This window comes from Mytilus californianus, unplaced genomic scaffold (assembly GCF_021869535.1).
Source record: "Mytilus californianus isolate M0D057914Y unplaced genomic scaffold, xbMytCali1.0.p SCAF_4, whole genome shotgun sequence".
NCBI lineage: Eukaryota > Metazoa > Mollusca > Bivalvia > Mytilida > Mytilidae > Mytilus > Mytilus californianus.
The window spans coordinates 35,551,560-35,573,914 of record NW_026262690.1 but is presented as its reverse complement, the minus strand read 5'-3'; the positions used below and the strand labels follow the sequence as shown (position 1 = coordinate 35,573,914).

General features: G+C 31.9%; 1 protein-coding gene across 1 annotated transcript in view; it reads left to right on the top strand.

Annotated features, from left to right (window-relative positions):
- The window catches only part of LOC127698218 (mis18-binding protein 1-like), a 38,161-nt gene extending 17,648 nt beyond the window's left edge, over nt 1-20,513 (top strand). Inside the window, exons 6-14 of the mRNA XM_052201572.1 lie at nt 402-498; nt 733-797; nt 2,181-2,371; nt 3,819-5,092; nt 5,702-5,847; nt 6,711-6,859; nt 9,103-9,275; nt 12,194-12,299; nt 14,987-20,513. Of these exons, the coding sequence (XP_052057532.1) occupies nt 402-498; nt 733-797; nt 2,181-2,371; nt 3,819-5,092; nt 5,702-5,847; nt 6,711-6,859; nt 9,103-9,275; nt 12,194-12,299; nt 14,987-15,127 (2,342 nt within the window). The 3' untranslated portion in view covers nt 15,128-20,513. The remainder of the gene's footprint in view (nt 1-401; nt 499-732; nt 798-2,180; nt 2,372-3,818; nt 5,093-5,701; nt 5,848-6,710; nt 6,860-9,102; nt 9,276-12,193; nt 12,300-14,986) is intronic.
- The last annotated feature ends 1,842 nt before the right edge of the window (nt 20,514-22,355 follow it).

The following is a 22,355-nucleotide window of genomic DNA, read 5'->3' as shown; positions in this document are numbered from 1 at the left end:
TTAAAGAAAATTTTGTAATACAATCAATCTGCATCTCTATTATGTCCCAGGAATTGAGCCATTGGCTCTATTTTGGTTCCCTTTCTACATTATATCACTGATTGAGTCAGTACAAACTTATACATTCTACATAAGTGCCAAGGAAATAAAACATACTTCTTTGAGGTTGTTGATGCACTTTTCCTTATGCATACAAACCCAAACAAAAAAAGACAAATACAAAAAAAAAAGACATCAGTATTTAAAAATTATATCTTAGGCGCGTTGCCAGGAATTTTCAAAGGGGGGTTACATCGACTCACGACAAACAAAATCCAAACTTTAATAGTCACAGTTCAAAGGGTTTGTACAAACCTCTTGACCAACCCGGCTGTGTCTATCATATTTTTTTTATTTTTCAGGATTTTCAAAGAGAGTTATTAAGAAGTTTATTAATGGTTTTCCTAAATCTTGGAAGAATTATGTAAAAGAACATTTTAATGGTTTAAGTAGACGTAGGTGAGGCCATAGTACATTTTTAGATTGTTAGGGAGCATAGGAGTTATTAAATTTGTTAAGGCATCAAATACAGTTTGGTAGTATCCTTTCAAAAGAAATAAAGCATCATAAAACAATTGTTTACAAGATACAAGCAATAATATTAAAAACAAAGAAAATTTCAGCTAAAGCTTGACAATAGTTCATTTTAAAATTAAAATCATAATCTAAATTGATCTGGTTTTTTTTCCACAGTGGGTCAGAGCGTTACTTAACACCCAAAGCACAGAAGCCAGGAACATCTGATGTGTCTTCTGAAGGTAAGCGTGTCTAAATCTGCTTCTGTAAATAAATTATTTTGTCCAGGTTGTAAAAATAATACTGTGAGAGCTTTTATAAAAGTCAGTATGTAGATCATTAGTGTAATTAGCACTGCCCACGACCTGAATTTTCTGACGACTTGACAGCAATCTGAAATTTGGAAAAAAATATACAGTTGAAATTTAAAGAGGTCTTTAGAAAAAGATTCAGGATCTGGTATAAACTACAAAACAAACTTTGCTATATTTCTTTATATAACAGGAATAAAAGTATAACTAAACTTCCTTTATTATTTATTGGTATCAAAAATTAAAATGTACCTTACAAAAAAAATTGTAGATTTTCATTTAGTGATATAATGTTTGATATTTCCTGCAGTAACTTGCCTTAAATATGTTTAGAAATTTAGATATGATCTGCCCTGCTTTCTTCTTTTGTTATTTGAATTATACATGTGGGTAACAGGTGTCACTGAGTTCAGTTTCATCTCTATTATACCATGGGTTTATGATAGGGAATAAAAATGTTATTTGTTATCTGTAATCTGACATTAGACACCACATAATTGTGGTGGGCATAATCTTCTTTAATTAGTAAACTCACTGCTTTATTAAGCAGGCGGTATACAGTAATGGGGGATTTGTCCATCCTTTCATCTGTTTGTCTGTTTGTCCATTCGTCCTTCTGTCCCACTTGCTCATTCACCACTGCTCCAGAAATGCTTTATAGAAAATAACATGATTTACTTTTGCACCTCCATTTTCTTCAACCGAATAATTTTTGGGGTTTACTTTAAGAGACATGGGAATGCTTATTAAAGTAAATTAACATTTGTACCCTCTTCTCCTAAACCCCTCATAATAACTTATTGAAACTTTCACAGAATATTGCACCTATAATGCCATTGTGTACCTATTATGTGTTTTGGTCCCAATCATTTTTGGGGTTTCCCTTAGCAAAGTATGGACTTTGCCATTGCTTTATTTTGGGGTACCAATTTGTATCCTCAACTTCTCCCAAACCACTTATTACAATTTTTTTAAACTTTCTCACATTCTTAACCGTATGGCAACTTCAATCAGCAAATCATATGCACACTTTGATACATATTTACAAAAATGTATATCCCTTCTCAAACCCCTAATCAGAATTTGATGAAATTTTCTAAGAATCTTCACTTTATAATGCCATTGTGCACCTCCTATTTTGTTTTTTATCTCAAATATTTCTAGGGTTTCAAATACCAAAGCTAAGACTGAAGGGTACAAGGGGTGTAATTTTGTGAGCTTTGTTGGCAGTACCTCCTATTTTATTCTCAGTGTATTTAGAAGAACTTTTATTGCCAATATTGGTAGTATAATCATATATATATTGCACTACAGTTTACACACCCACTGGGATGGTGTATGAATTGGGCAGTTTGAAGACAACACGGAGTGGAAGAGTTGTTAAACCTACTCTAGCATGGTGGGCCGGTCAGAGGGTTAAAACTTATGATGACAACACATTTGAAACAACATACATTTCATCACACACTCCAGAAATATTGAAAGAAATGTCTGAAACTTATAAAGTAAGTAACATATAACATGAAATTATAGGTTGTTATGTTTGTAAAGAGTAAGTTAAAATCAACATATATATATACTAGTAAAAACCAAGTTGCTGAAGAATGAGCACTCAAATCAGAATAGACTTCTTTTTTGTCATTGTATACACCTTATCTCTAATGTGCTTTTACTTGAAGTCACTGACCTATCTGTAAATTTAAACACTAAAAATGTCTTACACCCCAAAGCAAAAGTTATTTTGTGTGATTGCAAAATTCATGTGTTAAAAAAATCTCTGGTCAAGTGTTGCAAATTCCCAAATAGTGATAATAAGATCTATGGATAGAATTCTGTCTTATAGATATTTACTCCAATATATTATGTATTGATATAAGGATCAGCATCCTGAACTCTCTTTGCTGTGGATTCATTATAATTCTATACCATTTTCATGGATAAAGGTAAACCACCAGTTTAAGTGTTGAGCGATGTTCAAATTTTCTGTATGCTTTTATGAAGACTTTGGCAGAACCAAGAAATCAAATATTCCTGAAAATACTGTTTTTCCTCTTTCCACATAAATTGGTATCCCATACCTTCAACCCTCCTGTTTTGAGTTGGAGTCTCCGACACAAACAATGAAATTCCGGAAATCTCCCGCTTACCAGTCCGCTCCCACATTGAGATATTTTAACCCAGAATGACCCGTGTTCATATTTCTCTGGATTTTACATTACTGTCAATAGAAATAAACGAACACTGGGCGATCATTTGAAAATTTTCATGATTAGTTTTTATGTTCGATTTATAAGTAATCAAAAATCATTTTTGCCATATCAACTCCTACAAGAAAGAGGTCTTTTACTGAATCAAGCAGCAGTGTAAAAAAGGAGAAATATACCTGCAAATGTCATGCAGATTGGATGAAAGAGTTTCAATTTTTACGATCAATCTTCAATCGGAAATCTTCATTTTGCACATTATGTTCAGTAAACTTTTCGGTTGTTTCTGGTGGTCTGTACAATGTTAAAAGGCATACTGTGTGTGTGTCTCACAATTAGGCATTTGAGGCTCAAAAACTACAAATCTTCCAGAAACCAAACGATAAATTCATTTGATATTTGACATTTGTTATCATGGTTATATAGATTATAACAATGAATAAAAGAAATAGAGTATTAACCCATATTGGTGTTTTGTTGATGTATAAAGTGTACAGGTCATATATTTAGCTTGAAAATGTTGTTCGTGTAAAATCTCCCCAGATCTCCCTCCTTGAAGGTTTCAGAGGTTGGCAGGTATGGTATCCACCAAAATAAATGAATCCACAGTATATATCATCAGATTTTTGGATTGAATTATATAAAGGAAGTATGATGACTTTCCATTAGAAATTCATGTTATAAAAATTCATATGATAAATATAGATAGCACTTGATTTATCAACTTCATTTTTTAATTCAATATCAGGCAAGGCATCTGAGTACATCAACAAACAAAAGAGCCAAAAGTTATAGCAGTGACAGCTCTGTAGCTGAGAAATCTAAAAGTACAGATAAAAAATTGCTAGTGAAAAATAACAAAAGTGCAAAAGGGATTTTGGATAGACAGGACAAGCAAAAAAGATCATCAAAACAAGAAAAAAATGAAACTAATAGTTGTGGCAATAAAAACTTTAGATCACATGATCAATCAGACTCCAGGACCACAGGATATAGCAAAACTACACAGATTTCCTCTTTAAATAATAAACCTGAAACTGACGAGGATCTTGATAGTTTGGTAGAAGATTTAGATAACACTGTCAGACAGGCAAAATTGAAAAGAAAAACACCTGTGGTAAGAAAAGATACATGTTACAGTCGTACAGGCAAATCACAAAAGAGTTCTAAAAAGACTTCTGATGATACATACTCAGTAGATTTAGATCAAGATTTTGAAGAGGACACCAACGTTAAAGGTCAAAAGTCTAATTTGACATCTAAGAAAGGTCATAAAAGTACAGATTCTTCAAAATCATCTGTAGTGCAAAATAAGAATGGTTATAAGGGTACTAATTCTAGAAAACTTGAAAAGCAAAGTAAAAAGAAATTATCAGACATTCCGAAGTCACTTAAACAAAGATCAAATAATCAAAGAAAGAAGAATTGTATTTCTTCAGATGAAGAATCTAGTGATGATGATGATTTTAGTAAGAAGACTGGCAGTGTTAAGAACTCAGAAGATTCAGATCCAGATTTAGTAGAGGACACAAACATTAAAGGTCAAAAATCTAATTTGACATCAAAGAAAGGTCATAGAAGTACAGATTCTTCAAAATCATCTGCAGTTCAAAATAAAAATGGTAATAAGATTACTGCCTCTAGAAAACTTGTTGAGCAAAGTAAAAATAAAAGATCAGATATTTCAAAATTGAATGAAAATTTCAAGAAAAAAGAGATAACTTCAATGTCACTTCGAGAAAGAACAAATGATTATAATGAAAGGATGAAGATTTGTATTTCTTCTGATGAAGAATCTAGTGATGATAATGATTTTAGTAAGAAGACTGGCACTGTTAAGGCTAAGAGAACACAAAGCAGGATTAATAAACCATCGGAGAAATCAAAGGATGAGCAAGTCAGTAAGAAAAAGACTGGTACCAGTAAAGCAAAAGATAAACAAAATAGTGCACAGAAAATGTCACAAAATTTGATTGAGGAATTATTACCATGGTCCAGACAGGAAGTTAGCATTCTAAATAAGTATGTACACTGTTAACAATGAACATAACAAGATTTAAGGCAACACAAGTAATTTCTATACACATTGATACCAACAATAAAAAATTACTGTTATAAAACAATACCAAAACAAATTTCCATAGTTAATGAAATTGATACCAGTGTTCTCAAAACATTAGCATATAGGATAGTAAATGAAGTGTATAAGTTTTGACACTGTAGCCTTCATCTGCTGTTAAGGCTGAATGAATAAAGAGATGAATAGTAAATTGAGCACACCAACTTGTGTTTCTATTGTCATGAAAATGTAATAAGAACATTTCCTTACATTATCTGTGCTTGAGGTCCTTTTACATATAGACTGTTAATAAATACCAGAAAATCAGGTTTTTATAACAAATTTTTATTTCAATTTGCTGACGGTTTCAATTAAAGGCAATATAATTTATTTAATTTGGGATTAATAACCTTACAGGTAGACAACATGATTCTATGAGTGTATATGTATTGTATTCATTCAAGGTACAAATCTTTTTGAAAATGTTTGAATTGTTAAATAAATACATGCTATATACCAAAAAAGCAAAATCAACTTGACTATAATGTACACAAATATATTAAATATTACAGTGCAATAGCCAGTATACCAGGAGATGATCCCTCTTTTTGGGAGATTGTCTCAGAGAAAGTTGGTACACGGACGAGTGAAGAATGTATTGCATGGTACTACAAAGATGTCCCTAAGTCTACAAAGAAAAGAAAAGTCAATAATACAGGTAACTGAGTTTTATTGTGCGTATTGCTATGTGTTTCTTTATTCTACATTGGCTAGAGGTATAGGGGGAGGGTTGAGATCTCACAAAACATGTTTAACCCCGCCACATTTTTGCGCCTGTCCCAAGTCAGGAGCCTCTGGCATTTGTTAGTCTTGTATGTTTTTTAATTTTAGTTCATTTATATGTTTTGGAGTTTAGTGTGACGTCCATTTTCACTGAACTAGTACACAATTTTATTTAGGGGCCAGCTGAGGACCACCTCCGGGTGCTGGATTTTCTTGCTGCATTGAAGACCCATTGGTGGCCTTCGGCTGTTGTCTGCTCTTTGGTCAGGTTGTTGTCTCTTTGACATATTTCCCATTTCCATTCTCAATTTTAGTCTCTCATAAAATGTTTGGTATGTATATTTGTTTGTTTGTTTGCAATGAAATGGATGAAGGTTAGATATAGTGTTAACTTCAGTTGGCAGCTTTAACAATTTACGAATGAGCTTAATATCTTATCCACTCTTTTCCTTAGTAACTATGTATGACAGGCCACCAATATTGGGTATAGGGAATGTTAATTTTTACAATTTTTTTTTCACTCCATGATATATTTTTATCTCACCTGTCTCAAAGGACCAGTGTGAGCTGTCAACACTTTGTGTCCATCATCTGTAATCTGTTAACCTTACAAAACTCTTTTCCTCTGCAGGGCCAATTAGAACCTTAAATCCATTTCATTTAGACTATTGGATAGTTGTCTCATTGGCAATTTTACCAAATCTTCTTATTTTATATACAAGTTAACTTTTATTGTTGCACATTTGATTGTTTTCTTATTAAACGACACCATTAAATGCTATCTTTGATTATTTTCAGTGAAACCTAATGAAGTTAGAGCTATAACAGCAGGGAAAGGTACTCTAAAGAGAAAACAACAGCTTAGAGATCTGATAGAACACCATAATGATGGCTATGAGGATGATTTATTTGATTCTACTCCATATAGGAACCAAGGCAATGTTAAGGTAAGGGATACATTTCAATCAAACCTGCCATAATAGACCCCTTTATATATAGTAAATCACTGTCTATAAATTGAAAATGATTACACTAAAAGTCAGTAGGATCATAGCCCAAGTCTGAAGATCCTAGATTCAAAATTGATAGTAAAGTATGTGCATTTGTAGATTCTTATGGAAAAAAAAGATTTGTCTAAGTACATATGAATTACTGATTATTCCAATTAGAGGCCAACATCAACATGCATCCAAATAGTGAATAAAAATACCGATAATAATCCTTGATTTTCTTTGTTTTGCTTAAATTTGTTTGCAATAATAAAATTTATTTTATTCATTGATAAATTATAGCAGCCAAAAAAAACCAGAAAATGGAATTGACAAGATTCAAGACAAATCTGTTTAATGATAAGAATAATTAATTGAATGATCTTAAGTTTGAATAGAATTAGTTGATTGCATATTGATTTCACATTCAAGAAGAAGATTACCAATCAAAATGTAAATACATATTTTCTGTCAAATTTCCTGTAGTAAAAATAAGCCTATTAAATTTTTGTTGAAAAGTTAAACCTTAAGGGAATGTTAAGAGGAGAAAAAACTGTTTAGACCAGATTTTGATTTCCCATCATCAAGATCCATATTTTGATAGTTTTTTTGTCGAGCCTGCGACTTTTGTCGCAGAAAGCTCGACATAGGGATAGTGATCCAGCGGCGGCTTAAGCTAACTTCTTAAAAGCTTTATATTTTAGAAGGTGGAAGACCTGGGTGCTCCATACTTTGTATATAGATGCCTTATGTTACGAAGTTTCCATCTATCACATGTCCATTGTCCTTGACCTCATTTTCATGGTTCAGTGACTACTTGAAAAAAAAGTTAACATTTTTTGTAATGTTAATTTCTCTCTTATTATGAGTAATAGGATAACTATATTTGGTATGTGCCTACCTTGCAAGGTCCTCATGCTCGTCAGACAGTTTTCACTTGACCTCGACCTCGTTTCATGGATCAGTGAACAAGGTTAAGTTTTGGTGGACAAGTCCATATCTCAGATACTAGAAGCAATAGGTCTAGCATATTCGGTGTATGGAAGGACTGTAAGGTGTACATGTCCAACTGGCAGGTGTCATCTGACCTTGACCTCATTTTCATGGTTCAGTGGTTATAGTTAAGTTTTTGTCTTTTGGTCTGTTTTTCTTATACTGTATGCAATAGGTCTACTATATTTGGTGTATGGAATGATTGTAAGATGTACATGTCTAGCTGGCAGATGTCTTCTGACCTTGACATCATTTTCATGGTTCAGTGGTCAAAGTTAAGTTTTTGAGTTTTGGTCTTTTTTTCTAATACTATATGCAATAGGTCATCTATATTTGGTGTATGGAAATATTTTATGATGTACATGTCAGTCTTGCAGGTTTTATTTGACCTTGATCTCATTTTCACGGTTCATTGCTCAGTGTTAAGTTTTTGTGTTTTGGTCTGTTTTTCTAATACTATACATGTATAAGCAATAGGTCAACTATATTTGTTGTATGGAAGGATTGCAAGCTGTACATGTCTGCCTGGCATGGTTCATCTGACCTTGACCTCATTTTCATGGTTCATTGGTCAATGTTTAGTTTTCTTGATTAAGTCTGTATCTTAGAAACTATAAACAATAGGTCAACTATATTTAGTGTATTGAATGATTGTAAGGTGTACATGTATTTCTTGTTTGGTTTAAATGACCTTGACCTCATTTTCTTGGATCATGTTAAGTGTATGTGATAGTTGTAGTAAAGCTTTATATTTAGGACTATCAACATAATATCAATGATTAGTAAAGAAGGCGAGACATTTCAGCGTGTGCACTCTTGTTTTATATATTTATAGTTTCTATATATAGGTTTCACATTATTATACTTTAAAGCCATCCTATCTATTAACTAAAAATTCTTTAAAAAAAATTATGGCAGCATTGTGCTATGAAACTGAGGTTTAAAAATGGGGTCAGACATACATTATATAACAATGCAGAGATACCTGACTACTGACCATCACAGATGACCTCTTCTCTTGTCAAAAACATTTTTGTGACAGAACAAAAAGCATTTTTTTTATATGAAAAAGGAACCTTGTCATGAAAAGTCAAGAGTCTCTGTTGAAAGATAAAAGCTGTGTCATTTTGAGATTTTTTTTATAGTCAAGCATTATAGACATAGGTTTCTTTATAGATTAATTGAAGTTATTTTCTACCTTTTTTTAGGTACCAAAACTGATGGATGACAGTGATGGTGACATATTTGAAGAGATGTCCAGAAAACATCCACACCTTCTCAACAAGATATACACACCACTGACCAGGGTCCACCTCGATCCAGTCTCAGAGAAAAAGACACCAGCTACCTCCTTAGAAAGTCCCTGGACTAATATTGACAGGTATGAAATCAACAATGGCCCACTTTTCAAAAATGTATGGATATATATAATGTATATTAAAAAATACTGTAAAAAAATGAATAAAGAAAAAAAAAGATATTTATCTTCAGCTCATCTCATCTAGGGTAAGAGTGAGCCATTGAGTCACTTAGTGTGTGTCCTTTAACTTTTTTCCTCTGAATCTATTGAGAAATATGAACCCAACTAGGCAGGAAAAATGTACATAAGGTCCTTTAAAACACTTTTTATACGCCTGTTTACGGGACGTAAATGGTATACTGTTGTCCGTTTGTCTGTCTGTCCATCGTCAACATGTCGGACAATAACTCAAAAATACTTTAAACAATTTGCATGAAACTTTGGTGAGTTGTTTTTATCTATTGACATAAGCTCCCTTTCGATTTTTATAAATTTTAGATTTTACGATTCTGAGTTGTAGGATTTTATTCATAAAAAAAGGTGGATTTTCCACTTTTTGGACAATAACTCAAAAGTGCTTTGAGCAGTTTTCATGAAACTTTGGTGACTGGTTTATATCTATTAATATAACCTCCCTTATGATTTTTATAAATTTCTGATATGACATTTAGGATTTATGGAATTTTATTCGTTGAAAAAGCGATGGGCGTATCATGCGCTCATGGCGCAGCTCTTTATTTTAATTTTGTTCCAAATGGATGAAAAACATATCTGACAAGTGTTGATTCTGTAAGTGAAATTTTAATTTGTTTTCTTGAAACTACAGGCTAAAATTATCAAGAACATGGGGTGCACGTAATGTCACAATTAGAATTGAACTTTAGTTTTATTTTGAGCACAACCGTTATTAAAATAGACATCTGTGTTTGCGTTGTTTCTAGGAAATTGAAGAATATCATTCTAAATGTAAGTTTACTTGTATCTTCATTTTTGTCGAGCCTGCGAAAGCAAGACATAGCGATCATAGATTCCGTCGTCGGCGACGTCAACATTTAGGTTCAGTCTGTGGTTAATGTTTTATTAGACATCAATAACTTCAGCAAACCTTCATTGAATTTTATGAAATTTGGACAGAAGCTTGTTAATGACCAAATAAAGTATTCAGAGCAAAATTTTGAAAATATTAAATTTCGTTTTTCCATATTTTACTGAAAAGGCCACACCAATTTGACTAATAGTTCTTTGGATTTTCCTGCTCCTGTTTTGGAGAAATTGACTTTTCAATAAAAGAAAATTTAATGCTTCTGCAAATTTTTGGTCCGCATGCCGCTCCAAAATGAGATTCTCCTTGAAATTTTTTTTTACATAGACGCTTTTCTGTTGCATATAATGCTCTTATCATTTTAAACGCACATGTGATAAATCGATTTGTAAATAAAAGTTAAAAATCGGGATGCCAATATGCAGTTGTGTCAGCTCATTGCCGTGGACAAGTAGTTATTGAACACACAGTTAACCAAAATGCTTCTTGTTTTACCTTTGAAGACTTGTTCTGGGCTGCAAAAATTAAAAATCTTTCGTTAGATGACCTCAAACACATCAATATTTGTTAGAACCATTGTTGTCCCCAATCCTTGTTTCAACAAGCATAGACCTATATATTTTTTGTATGAAATGAATTGTAAATTCCCATGAACTTTTTAAAAAATCACAGAAGTATTTGATGTTGATGAAACCCCATATCCCCTTGTTAGTCTTTTGGCATGCATGCAGAACTCTTCTTTTGTTGGGGGGGAGGGATTTAAAGTTTAATAAAGAGTTCCAACGAGACCAAGGTGATGCCGTATGGCATATTGTGATTGGCATGCTATTAATAATTAGGGGTATGTAATTGGTTCAACCATTTGTAGTCAAGCTAAAGATTTTTGTTAACAGCTTTTAGGAGCAAAAGGAAAGAGTATTTTGCTCAGTAAGAAAAATGCATGTGAATAGGGTGACAGGTATTTTAAAGGAATATTTTAATACATTTGGATCTACATGTATACTGTGGATTTCATTATTATTCGTTGGATACCAATTTTCGTGGATTTCGTAGGTGCAGGTGAACCACGAATTTAAATGTTCAACGAACTGCAAATTTTGAAAATATATGTTTTAATTTTTCTGTATATTACTGATAAATGGACTTAGATTTTTTTACAACTAACAAGTAGAAATGGTCTGAGGTTAAAGTTTGTTACACATCAATTACTTTGTCAAAGCTTCATAGAATTTTATGAAACTTTGGAAGAAGCCTTTTTGTAAGAGATAATGTCTGAAGCAAACTTTTGAAAATACATTTTTTTCATTTTCAGTATTTTTCTGATAGATGTACTTAGTTTTTTACAGTTAACATTTACAGACAGTCTAGGATTTATTTTTTTTGACATGATAAATTTGTAAACCTTCCTGGATTGTTATGAAACTTGGACGGCAGTTAGTCTTTAAGACCAAGAAATGGCATCTAAAGAAAAAGTTTGAATTTTTTTTTAAATTCTGTATTATACTGATAAACGAACTCACTTTTTAAGTCAACATTACACTTTTACTGTGGCAGCAGCAATCGCAGGCGAAACACAGGGTTCTGTGAAACACCTTACTTGTACTTTAATCATGAAACGTTTGGTTTTCTATAAAGTTTTGCCTTCATGAAATCAAAATGTTTGCCTTTGGAACAGGTCTAATACATCATCTTCAAAGTACAAAAGTTCAAATTTTCCTATTAGAATCAAAGTAACTCTATCATTCAATGCCCTAGGCTCATTTTAACGTGAGTAGGTATTTGTTAACATTTTACACCTTGCTTATGCTCATTATAAAGATGTTATCAAATTTAAAGCCTATCTGTTAAAATGAGCATAGAGCAGGACATGCAAGAATTATTTCTTAAGTTATCTTTAAATATTTTAGAACAGCAAAAGTTGAAAATTTATTAATAAAAGGTGTCTTTTTCTTTACAGGAAAGATGCTGATCATTACATCCATCAGCTGCAGAAGAGACGTCAAATGAAGGGGCGTAAAATATTAGATAAATCTCAAACCCCTGTCAACAAGAAATACCAAAAAGTATGTTATTGTTTTCAAAATGGCATGCAAATTTTCGTAAAAGGTCAAATACTTTTATGCCTGATAATAATTTCAGATTGGTAGGTTTTATTTGAAATACTAGTTTTGTCAAAATATAAATTTATCAAACTACATCAAAGACCTGGATTCTTCATATCTTGTATACAGATGCCTTGTTTAGTATGAAAACTGTTACTTATTAACGATATTTATGTTAAAGAAGCATTGCAAGGTCTACATATCCGACAGGCAGGGTTCACATGACCTGAACCAGATTTCATGGATCAGTGATCCAGATGGAGAAGACGGAACTAAGTTGAAAAACTTGTGTCTTATCCATTTGTTTTGTACAATAAAATATGTTTAAACTAACTAGTGATCAAGTTGAGTTTTTGTGGTCAAGTTTATCTCAGATTCCTCAAGCAATAGTTCATCTCTATGTTGTGTATGGAATTATTGTAAGGGGTACATGTCTTTCTAACAGGGTTTATCTGACCTAGACCTCATTTTCATGGTTCATTGGTCAATGTTAAGTTTATATGGTTAGGACTATTTCTAAGAAACTACAAGCAATAGGTCAACTATTTCTGGTGTATGAAATATTTATTTGGTGTACATGTCAGTGATGCTTGATTGTCTGAACTTGACCTTATTTTCATGGTTCTTTGGACAATATTATAAATTTTCTTGCTTAGGTCCATTTTCCAGATACTGTAAATTACGAAATTATTCGGTGAATTTATTATTGTGATGTTAGACAATTGACATAGATGGGAGTTTAAAAATTGTGATTTAAGAAAATGCTGCATACATGCTATCAAAATTTATAAAATGCAAAAAAAATTATTTGGGACAGCTATTTCGTCGAAATTGGGTCAAACATTTCTGAATTTGCAGTACTTTGAGCAATAAAGCAAATGTTGTGGTGTTTGGAATGATTTAAAACTATACATCATTTTCATGGTTCATTGGTCAAATAAAGTTTTCATTATTAGGTCTGTTTCTCAGATAATATAAGCAATAAACTATCTTTGGTGTATGGAATGATTGTAAGGTGTACATGTCTGTCTGGTATGGTTCGTCTGACCTTGACCTCATTTTCATGGTTCATTGGTCAATGTTAGGTCTGTTTCTTAGATACTATAAGTTATAGGTCAACTTTGATGCAAGGAATGATAGAAAGGTGTGCATGTCTGTCTTGCAGGGTTCATCTGACCTTGACTTCATTTTCCTGGTTTCTTGGTCAATATTACTTTTGTATGGATTGATCTGCTTCTGGTATACTACATGCATAAGCAGTGGATCATTGTAAATGTTAAGTTTATGGGATAGTTGTAGTTAAACTTTATCTTAAGGACTATTAGCATAAAATCAATCATTGTTAGTAAAGCAGGTGAGACATTTCAGGGTTTGCACTCTTGTTTTGAGAAAATAAAATAATACGAAGTCTTAAATGAGGTTGACAAATTAAGATATTGTCAAACTATTACCACTGAATATTATTTAATTTGAAGATTTTTCACAATGATTGATACTTAGTTTAAATGTAATTAGTGAAAATGTACCACATTGTTTAATACAATTTGATAGTTTTTATATGGGAAACATATTGAGAAAGTACATTTCTTCCATCTTACAATTGAGAAATCTTGAAATGAGATTTTGAATTACCAGACACCTAAAATTCATTTGTTTGCACTCATTAGATAATAATAATTTAGCTTCTTTGACAATTTTGTGACAGGTTTAAAACATATGCATTTTCTTCAGGTTTTAAATCTGTTGCATATGTAATGTATTTTTGGATCTCTGCAGTTTTATCACATTTTTGGTAGTCTAACTTTGGTGATAATGATGGGAATTTGTGTAATAAGGACTTGTTCCATGGATGCTGGAGTGCATAGAATGGGGATTTCCAGTCGGAAAATCAATTGTCCATGAAGCATATGCCAGCCTCAACAAGAACACTGTGTTAAATATACAATCAAATTTTGACTTTCTTTGCGATTTGTATCGTTAAACATCTCATTATTGATATACAAACAATTATCTCATCATGTGATATAGCATATTTATGGTTTTCAAAAGATTTCCTTGACTGTTCAAAATTGACATTATTTGGAGTCAAAATGGGGATTTTTTTGGAAAATATGTGACTGCTGACTGAGCTAGAGAGGTGACAGCTTCAACAAGTTAAAAAAATATAGGGAAATCGTTTAGGACATTTAAAAAGAACCGTAAGACCAGGTGACTTTTTCTGATTTGAGGTGACCGTAAGAGCTGGTTTCACTGTAATTGACATTGCAGTCCTTTTAATGGTTTTGGTGTTAAGGGTTATCTTCTGCTACAACACCTTGAGGAATCACAGTACTGAAGATGTTAATTTTTTGGGACATGGGTATTTTTGCTTATTTTGCAATCATGTAAAATGATGAAAATTCCCAAGGTCTGATAGTTGTAGAAGTCAATAATATTGATTTAAAGGACACACTCATATTTCGATTCACAAATTTAACCCCCATAAGATAAGTTTGTGCATTGAAACCATGTTATTAACAACCATCAAAAATATCCATGTTTACAATTACAGTTTGTTAAAGTTTTGCAATGATGAATATGCAATTAAATTTTGTATGTTCTGTATTGACTATTTTCATAGAAAGTAATAAGTTTTCGTTTTTTTACAGACAACAGCATCACCCACCAAGAATTTGTTTGGAAAGTCATTTGACAGCCAGAGCTTGTTCATGGATGATGCAAGCTCTTCGGAAAATCATGACAACTCAGAAGAAGAAGCTGATTATTATTTCTCTGACATGGAAAATTGATTATAAGGAGGATTCATTTTTTACTCATACACTTTTATTTCACTGTGCAATCATTTTATTTTTCTTCTGGCATTTATCTTAAATTTTATCTAGATTTATCAACAGTCATATTTATTTTGTATACAAATGCATTCATGTTCTTACATCCTGATTGTGTACAGTATATGAGCAGTATACGAGTCCCAAACTGAGTCAGTTATTCTACAGTAGCATCAACTTTAATAAGTTTTCATTCAAGGTGTGTTTATGAAGATTTAATAATGATAGACCATTGATATATTATATGCTATTGCATTAGCAGACTGCAAGGAGATATGAGGCTTCACCCTTTAATAATATTTGAGCGACATAATTTTTTTTACTTTGTTCAAATGTATAGTTTTCTGATAAAGTGTGTTTATAATGCAATGCTTATACCAGACCATTAATATTTGGTATGGTGTTGCAGCCCCATTTCTGCATTTCATCTTTAAAGAGAAAACGGCTTTTCCCTCAAATGTTTATGTAACTTTTGAAGTTTTACATTGTTCAAATGTTAGGTGTCTTAATTAAGTGTATTTTATGGCCCTCAGACTTAGGTTGGGGCCATATATTTTTACCCTTATCTGTCATTCCATCATTTCGCAGCGAACAGTTATACAGACTTTTATTCCAAATGCCTTCACATATTGATCTGATTTTTAGTATGTGAGTCTACAATGATGAGTTACAGATTGAGATCACATTTGCTTTTGCTCCACTGATTTTTGTAGAAATTATGGGCTTTGGACGTTGAAAATTTTGTAAAAATAACAGTTATACAGACTTTTTTTTCTAAACGCCTTCACATATTGAGCTGATTCTTAGTTTGTGAGTCTACTATGATGAGTTACATATCGAGTATACATTTGGTCGGCTCCACTGATTTTTGCAAAATTAGGGGCTTTGGACTTTCCACTCCCAAGAAGACTTCAAGCTTTTTTGCAAGCGGGCCACTCGTGTCATTCAGACACATCTAGTTTTAGAAAGTTTTCCAATAGACCATTGATATTTGCTTTGTTATTGCATTCAAACTCATGCATTTCAGTTCCACAAGCAGTATATTAGGCCCCACACATTCAGTTACTTTTGCATTTTTCATTTCTTTAAATGTTTTTCATTAAGTTAAACATCATTAGATTAGTTTAGTCATGCTCCACTAAATTTGAAGTAAGTAGTGTACTACATTATTCTGGAAAGGTGAAATGAAAGACCTACCAATTAGTTAGTATTTGCTTTAATGTTTCTCTGCACACAGTGTTTATTTGTAAGACTAAAAACTAACTGGTTAAGAATAATAATTTTAAATACACCACTCAATTTGTCATTGTTACAGATTTTTGATAGATGATTTTATAAGTACTTGGTTATAGACACCCAGTAATATGGCAATTTATCCAATTACTGATTTAGATGATAAATGTATTAGACATATTCTAATAACAGTTTTGTTTATGCTATGATTCATTATGTTATACAATTACTTACTCTGAAATAAGTTGCGATCATGATTTTAACCCCTTAAAGAGACAAAGACAAGGTGTATAAAGCTGTTAAAGGGTAGGTAAATTCAAGTTGCAATTCATTAATTCATTACTTGCTTATATCAACCTTGTCTGCCCAAGAATAGGTCAAACTTGTCAATGTTATGAGAATTTAAGGTCAAAATTATTATCAAATGTTCAAATGTAATGACTTGCATTAACTTGTTTCCCCATTTTCATTCTTACTTCAATTTCTTTCATCAAATCAACAGAATAACTTTTTTGTCCCAAATTAATTTATACATTAATAAATATATTTTGTAGTTTTTGTCTTACCTGCGACAAAGTTGCAGAATGTGAGACATAATGATACTAACCTGGCAGCATTGGAGTTTGTAGAAAGCTTTTAATATCAGAAATTATAACTCTTAAGCTGGAATACCGAAGCCCTTATAGTCTAAGGATAAGGTCTTCCATAAATCTGTTGTCTATGTCCTCATTTTCATGGTACAATGACAGCTTAAAAAAAAATGTATTATTTTTGTCCCCCGCGTATGCATTAAGGGGGACATAGAAATACCGAGCGTCCATCCGTACGATCTTGTTAGCGCTCTCATGTGTACAGTTCTTGCCAGTTTTTCATGAAACTTATATCAAAGGTTTGTATTAGCAATGTCTTGGACGAGTTTGAAAAACAGTGCAGATCAATTATTTTTAAAAGAGTTATGACCCTTAGAAACATTAATTATATGGAAAGTTGCATCGTTAGCGCTCTCATGTGAACAATTCTTAACAGATTTTTATGAAACTTATATCATAGGTTTATATCAGCAATATCTTGGACGAGTTTGAAAATCAGTGGCTGTCAATTTTTTTTAAAAGAGTTATGCCCCTTGGAAATATTGATTATATGGAAAATTGCAATTTTAGCACTCTCATGTGTACAATTCCTGCCAGATTTTTATGAAACTTATATCATAGGTTTATATCATCAATGTTTTTGATGAGTTCGAAAATCAGTGCCGATCAATTATTTTTAAGAGTTATGCCCCTTGGAAATATTGATTGTATGGAAAATTGCATTGTTAGCACTCTCATGTGTACAATTCTTGCCCGGTTTTTATGAAATTTATATTACAGTTTATATCATCAATGTCTCAGACAAATTAAAAAAAATCAGTACCGATCAACTTTTTTAAAAGAGTTATGTCCCTTGGATATATTGATTATATGGAAAATTGCATTGTTGTACAATTCTTGCAAGAATTTTATGAAACTTATATCATAGGTTTATATCAGCAATGTATTTGAAAATCAGTGCTGATCAAATATTTTTAACAAGTTATGCCCCTTGGAAAAATTAATTATAATGGAAATCGCATTGCATTTGCTCTGAAGCCTTCATTTCTCAAAGAAATTTATAAATTGTTTTATTTAGTTATTGACCTTGGATAGATAAAATATGTGCAATGCGGGGGACATTGGAACTATGTTCTTTTATATCACATGATTTTTTCTAATATCATCGGTAGAAGGACAACCAAATTTGGTGTATAGAACATTTCTATCACACTGGGTTCGTCAGATTTTAGATCTTGCCCTCATTTTTATGGTTTATTGGTCATAGTTAAGTTTTCATAATTAGGTCCATTTCTCAGATACTATATAAAAAAATGAAGACACGATAGATACCAAAGGAACATTCAAGGAAATATAAGGTATTGTCAATTCTGTAATGTGTCTTTAGAATACTTGTACATGTCCATCTGACAAGGTTTATCTGACCTGGATATCATTTTCATGGTTCATTAATTATGTTCAGTTGATTTGATATCTGTATTAAACCTTCATCTCAAAGACTTTCAACATCAATTGAAATCAATCAGTAATGCAGTCAAGACTCTTCAGCATGTTCACTTTTGTTTTAAATTTGTTTTTGTAAAAAAGTTTTATAATTTATTTTTAAGAATGATTCATTTAAATATACAGTAAACAGGTGTCCTGCAAATTAATTTTACAATGAATTTGTTGTCATTTTTTATTGTTATTCTATAATTGTTACATGTACAGTGTAAAGAATCAACTTTTATATGTATATAGTGTAATTTACGACTAATGTAAAAATTGTGGACTTTAAAATTGAATATTATCTATTATATGTAATATTGTATGATACAATCGTATAATCATTCTACAGTAAAACCTTCATCCTAATTGATTTTGGTGATGGCTTAAGCTAGATTCCGCTGCATGAAAATCTCATTCAAAGACCTTATATTATATCCCCACTCTAGGAATGTGGGCTATATTGTATTCACCTTGTTCGTCTGTATGTATGGTACCTCTGTATAGAGTGGCTTTATATTTGGTCAGCAGCTTAAAAGTGATGACTTGTAATGTGTGAGCACTTCTCAGGTCTGTAAGACACCTTTTTCCTGTTTGCCAATACTTTGAATTTTTTTATTATGTTAAATGAACTTAAAATTTTTCATCACTCTTTTAACAGGTACTAATAAACAGAATTACTTCCTGTTAAGTCTGAGCTTGACAGTGATAAGTTGTAAAGTGTTAGCCCTTTTCTGATCTGTCATACACCCATTTTCTGTGTGTGTATATTTGATCAGCATCTATAGTGATGAGGCTTAACGTGTTAGCACTTTTTGGATTTGTCAGACACCTATTTCTTGATTTCAGATACTTTAAATTACAAGTGAGGGTATGCTTACCATTACAATGCATGCATTCTAGTTCAAAATTGTTTTTTTTCCCTGATATATTTTAGTGTCAACAAAATTATAAAGGATGTGGTTGAACTTGAAAATGGTCACACAAAATAGTATTAAAAAGGTATCTGCTTTATTACCAGGTTTTTTATAGTGTAAGGGTAGCAAAGGTCTTTGTGAAAAAAACTGGTCACTTTAACCTTCATTTATGTATAAATGTCTTGTTGAGTTTTATTGATTGATTAATGGTTGCTTACCGTCCAGTGGCAAATAGTGCATGCATGTTCAGGACGAAGTTATGTTAATGTTTTATATTAATGTCCAGATCTAAGGGACTACTGTTTTATAGGAATAATATCTTGTCAGTAGGTAGAGCTTTTTAGAATGTTTCATTTTAGATTAACAATTGGTATAGCATCCTATTTATGATTAGGTATTTAGATAGGAATGCACACTCCCATATACATGACAGTCTGGATGGGTTTTATAGAATAGAGATTAACAGGCAAAAAATAATGTAGAGAAAAAAATAAAAGGAATTTAAAGAATACAGACAGATAGAACCCGTCTATACCCTCATAAATTCAGTGATAAAGCAACTAATTGTTTGGTTCTGCTGCACTTATGTATTTCTGTTGTATCTTCAAATTAAGTTTTCAACAAAAAAAAATCATTGTTAAGAGAACTAACTATTTCACATTTTGTCATGTTAGGCCTTTTATAGTTCACTATATGGATTTTGCTCATTATTGCCTATAGTTGCTTACCATACATTTTCATTAATTGGACTATGGTTGATTGTTGTCTCATTGCCACTCATACCATAACTTCTTACCATTACAATGTATTGTGAAATGACATTGCCTAATAATAATTAGATTTATCATGTGCTGTTGAGCATCTATATAGCCTTAACTGCCGTCGCCAATGTTATAGCTTACACCAATCTCACTACTATAATATTGGAATGATAAGTGTGACAATGTAGTTGTTAATAGATGCACTGGAATTAAATGTGAAAAAAATTCTCAGAAAAGTGATTTTACTTCGTTCTTAAGTTTTTTTATTATTGTTTTATAATTCCATGAAATGTAATTGCTTTACAATTTTAGGACACATGTCATCTAGTGAAAGACTGCTTTTTAATAAAGCTTAAAACAATTGCTTTAATATCATTTGACCATATTCCTTAAAAAGATTTGTTGAACTCAACCAAGATTTACCCTACTACAACTTTAAAATGTATTTTAACTACTTTTGATCATTGGGTTCAATGTATTATTCCTTTCTTTTGGTATCATCCAGTCAAAATGAATTAGCTGTAATTATTTATGTAACACTGAAATCATGAAATATAAGTAGTCATAAGTTTGATTGTGACTGCCAGATATCTTGGAAGGAAAACTAGATACTTATTTCCTTGCCATGTCTTCAACATTTTAATAATTGTTCACCATTGGATTCAGATTTGTACATTATGAACGTGAATTAAAATGTTAATGGTAAAACAAGGTATATGTCTAATAGACAGTTTGACAATAACACTACTGAATTGGCCTAAGTTGTTGGTTGCTTAGACCAGACTAAATGAAAACAAAATGTTGAATTTCTTGCCATGAATGATTATCATACAAGGTGGTGCTTAAAATTCTACAAAACTGTACACTTTTGTCTCACTTATGCAGAAAGCTACTGAAGACAAGACATGTTAGTTAAATGAGTCATTATCCCTGATGGTCAACCAAGTGAGGAACACATTTGAAATATCTAGGACATGCTGCAACAACAAAAAAGAAGTTCACTACCGTTTTTTTGATTCAGCCATGCTGGATCTATGCGATCACTCTGGTTTTGGAGATGGTGCAGAATACTAAGTTGGTGACATATCATGAAACTAATTATGTGTTTTAATGACTTGCAGAAACTTTCTACACCATTTTAATCATCAACTGCCAACTTTTGACATGTTATATGCCCTTAAATTAAGAAAAGATTGGTCGAACAACCCTTTTATTTTAAATATACACTTGCATATAGTTCCTTTGTAAATCAAAATTTATAATGATTTACTATATATGAATTAATTTGAAAAAGTATTTGTACATCAATTGAATCAGTTGATAAGAATTTTGAAAGTATTATATTAGTAAATTATGCTTGTGTAAGTTGTTGTTCAGCAAAATGTAGGTCAACATGTGTATTTATATATCTAAGTTGATTCCCACACTTTTTAGCTCACCGGGGCCCAAAGGGCCCCATGTGAGCTTATGCCATCACTTGGCGTCCGTCGTCTGTCGTCGTCGTCTGTCGTAAACTATTTCAAAAATCTTCTCTGAAACTACTGGGCCAAATACCTTCAAACTTTAACTAAATGTTCCTTCGGGTATCTAGTTTATAAATTGTATCCGAAGTTTTGATCCATCAACAAACATGGCCGCCATGGCTAAAAATAGAACATAGGGGTCAAAAGCAGTTTTTGGCTTATATCTCAAAAACTAAAGCTTTTAGAGCAAATCTGACATGGGGTAAAATTGTTTGATTGGTCAAGATCTATCAGCTTTTGAAATTTTCAGACGAAATCGAACAACCCATTGTTGGGTTGCTGCCACCGAATTGGTAGTTTTAACAAAATTTGGCAGTTTTTTGTTATTAAGTTGAATATTATTATAGATATATATAAACTGTAAGCAGCAATAATGTTCAGCAAAGTAAGATCTACAAAAAAGTTAATATGACCATAATTGTCAATTGACCACTTAAGGAGTTATTGCCCTTTAAAGACAATTTTTCACAATTTGTTCAAGTTTGCTAACATTTAAAAATCTTCTCTGAAATTACTGGGCCAATTACCTTCAAACTTTAACTTAATGTTTCTTAGGGTATCTTGTTTATAAATTGTATCCGAAGTTTGTATCCATCGACAAACATGGCCGCCATGGCTAAAAATAGAACATAAGGGTCAAATGCAGTTTTTGGCTTATATCTCAGAAACTAAATCTTTTA